This window comes from Equus quagga, chromosome 8, assembly GCF_021613505.1.
Source record: "Equus quagga isolate Etosha38 chromosome 8, UCLA_HA_Equagga_1.0, whole genome shotgun sequence".
NCBI lineage: Eukaryota > Metazoa > Chordata > Mammalia > Perissodactyla > Equidae > Equus > Equus quagga.
In genome coordinates this window covers 125,724,814-125,726,725 of record NC_060274.1, presented here as the reverse complement: position 1 = coordinate 125,726,725, position 1,912 = coordinate 125,724,814, and the positions used below count along the sequence as shown (strand labels likewise).

The window sequence follows — 1,912 nt, the reverse complement described above, 5'->3', positions numbered from 1 at the left end:
TACAGAATAGCCTAAGCCAATCTCCTCATTGTACATCTGAGCAAGGAGAGCCCTTAGAGGCCGGCTGACCGCCCCAGGACCTTGACCAGTTAATGGCAGAACCTTCAGGACCCCGACCCCGTTCCTCCCACGATACCCCCAGTGCACAAGTCCCAACCTACCCAAGGCCTGGATGTGTTCTGATGGCTTCTTTTTTAAATCAAGGACTTTACCATGAAGCTAATGAAGCTTAAGCTTCAGAGTACCTCCTTGTACCAGCTCTGTACCTACTTGTAAATTTGTAATTTTGTGAAGTTTTTTTCTTAATAATATTCCCCCAATTATACAAGCTTCAGGTCCACCAAACAGGGATCCGCTCTGACACAGGGAATGTGTTATTTGGGAAGGGAAAGATTCACGTAGAAGAGTTAGAGGGAAAAGACAGGAAAAGGACCTCAGGGCAGATTCTGGAACATTCTTCTGTAGTAAGTGGCTCAACTTTACCCTCTGAGGGACCTACTCCAAGAGGCAAAAGGATGCCAGGAGCTCCAAAATGGAAATCCCTTCGCCCGCCCATTGAGGGGCAATCCCTGAGAGCCGGGGAGCACCAGAAATGAGGTAAAGAAAGAAATGAGGAGCAGAAAAGGAGGTGAAGGGAACAGACCTCCCCAAACAGTCTGAGTCAAGCGTCTCCCCCTCCACTCCTGGGGAGAGTCCAGGTCCATACACAAAGAAGGATGCATGCAGATGACCCCCGGCTGTCCCTTCGGCCCAGGTTGATGAAGAGAAACAACGGGCATGTTAGGACCGGCCGCTAGATCCCAAGCCCAAAAGTCTGGAGCACTGGGTGCACCGGTTCCCCCTCTCGAAGAAAGAGTTCCACGTAGCAGAGGAACTTCTGAAAGGAAACGCATCTTCGTGACCACATGGGGGCCCCATTCAAAGGCTCCTGCCCTCCTCCGCTCCAGTTCGCCTCTTGAGAAATTTTTTCAATTTATTTATTATTTTTTCTCTCCTTGTTTAAAAATACTATTCTTGTTATTACAAAATATTATAAAACATTATTGTTGTTATTACAGAGTTTTAATTTTTTTTAAGTTAGAAAATGTGTACAAATGGCCCGTGGTCTCACTGTTAAAGTACTTACACTATATGCCTCCAAACTTGTCTTTATATACATATATCTGTATATTCATCGTCAAAATAAAAGTGGGATCTGGACAGGCTTCTCTTAAAATATCATAAACATCTTCCCATACCAAGTTCTTCACCAAAATAATTTTAAATGATGGTATTCTGTTCCATTGCTCATTCCATTAAAATTCATTTTTTATAAGTAATGAACACGTCACAGAAAGTTCTAAGTGGCTGCCTACCAGCATTTACCGAACTATATTCCTATCGTTGGAAGAATTTTTTCCATTTCAGACCAAAGGTAGACGTGAGCTACAGCCGTCCAAATAAGTACGAAACACATAAGAAGCCCGTATCGCCTGGCGGGACCTGAAGCTGCAGAGGCGACGTGGCGGTGCCCTTGGGGTCGGGGTGCGGGTCTCCTGGGGCTCGCAGGGGGAGCGGCCGCCGTCGCCATGGTCACCGGGGGCGCTGGGCTGGTCCCTGGAGCAGGGAGATTCTTTTTGGTAACCGAGGCCCTCGGGGCGCCGGGGGTCCAAAGCCCGAGGCGGTCGTGAGGCGCGGCCGGAGGCGGGTAGGGCGCGGGGTCCGGGCGGTGACTCAGCGCGCCCGGCTGTGGGCCGGTGGGCTGGTGGGTCGGGGGGTCGGGGGCTCAGGTGGGCCTAGGGGGCGGGGGCTGGGGTGTCGGGGTCAGGTGGGCTGGGTTCGGGAGGTCGGGGGATCAGGCGGGCCAGGGGCCAGGGGGTCGGGGTCAGGTGGGCAGGTGGGCCGGGGAGTCGGGGGGTCGGGGTGTTGGGGT

At 51.6% G+C, this 1,912-nt stretch overlaps 1 protein-coding gene across 2 annotated transcripts in view; it reads left to right on the top strand.

Moving 5' to 3' along the window:
* The first annotated feature begins 1,189 nt into the window (after positions 1–1,189).
* ZNF746 (zinc finger protein 746) overlaps positions 1,190–1,912 on the top strand; it is a 25,022-nt gene continuing 24,299 nt past the window's right edge. The window contains exon 1 of one of the 2 annotated variants that reach the window (XM_046670197.1): positions 1,190–1,619. In XM_046670197.1, coding sequence (XP_046526153.1) covers positions 1,569–1,619 — 51 coding nt within the window. In that variant the 5' untranslated portion in view covers positions 1,190–1,568. The remainder of the gene's footprint in view (positions 1,620–1,912) is intronic. The other variant, XM_046670195.1, reaches the window with a different exon arrangement.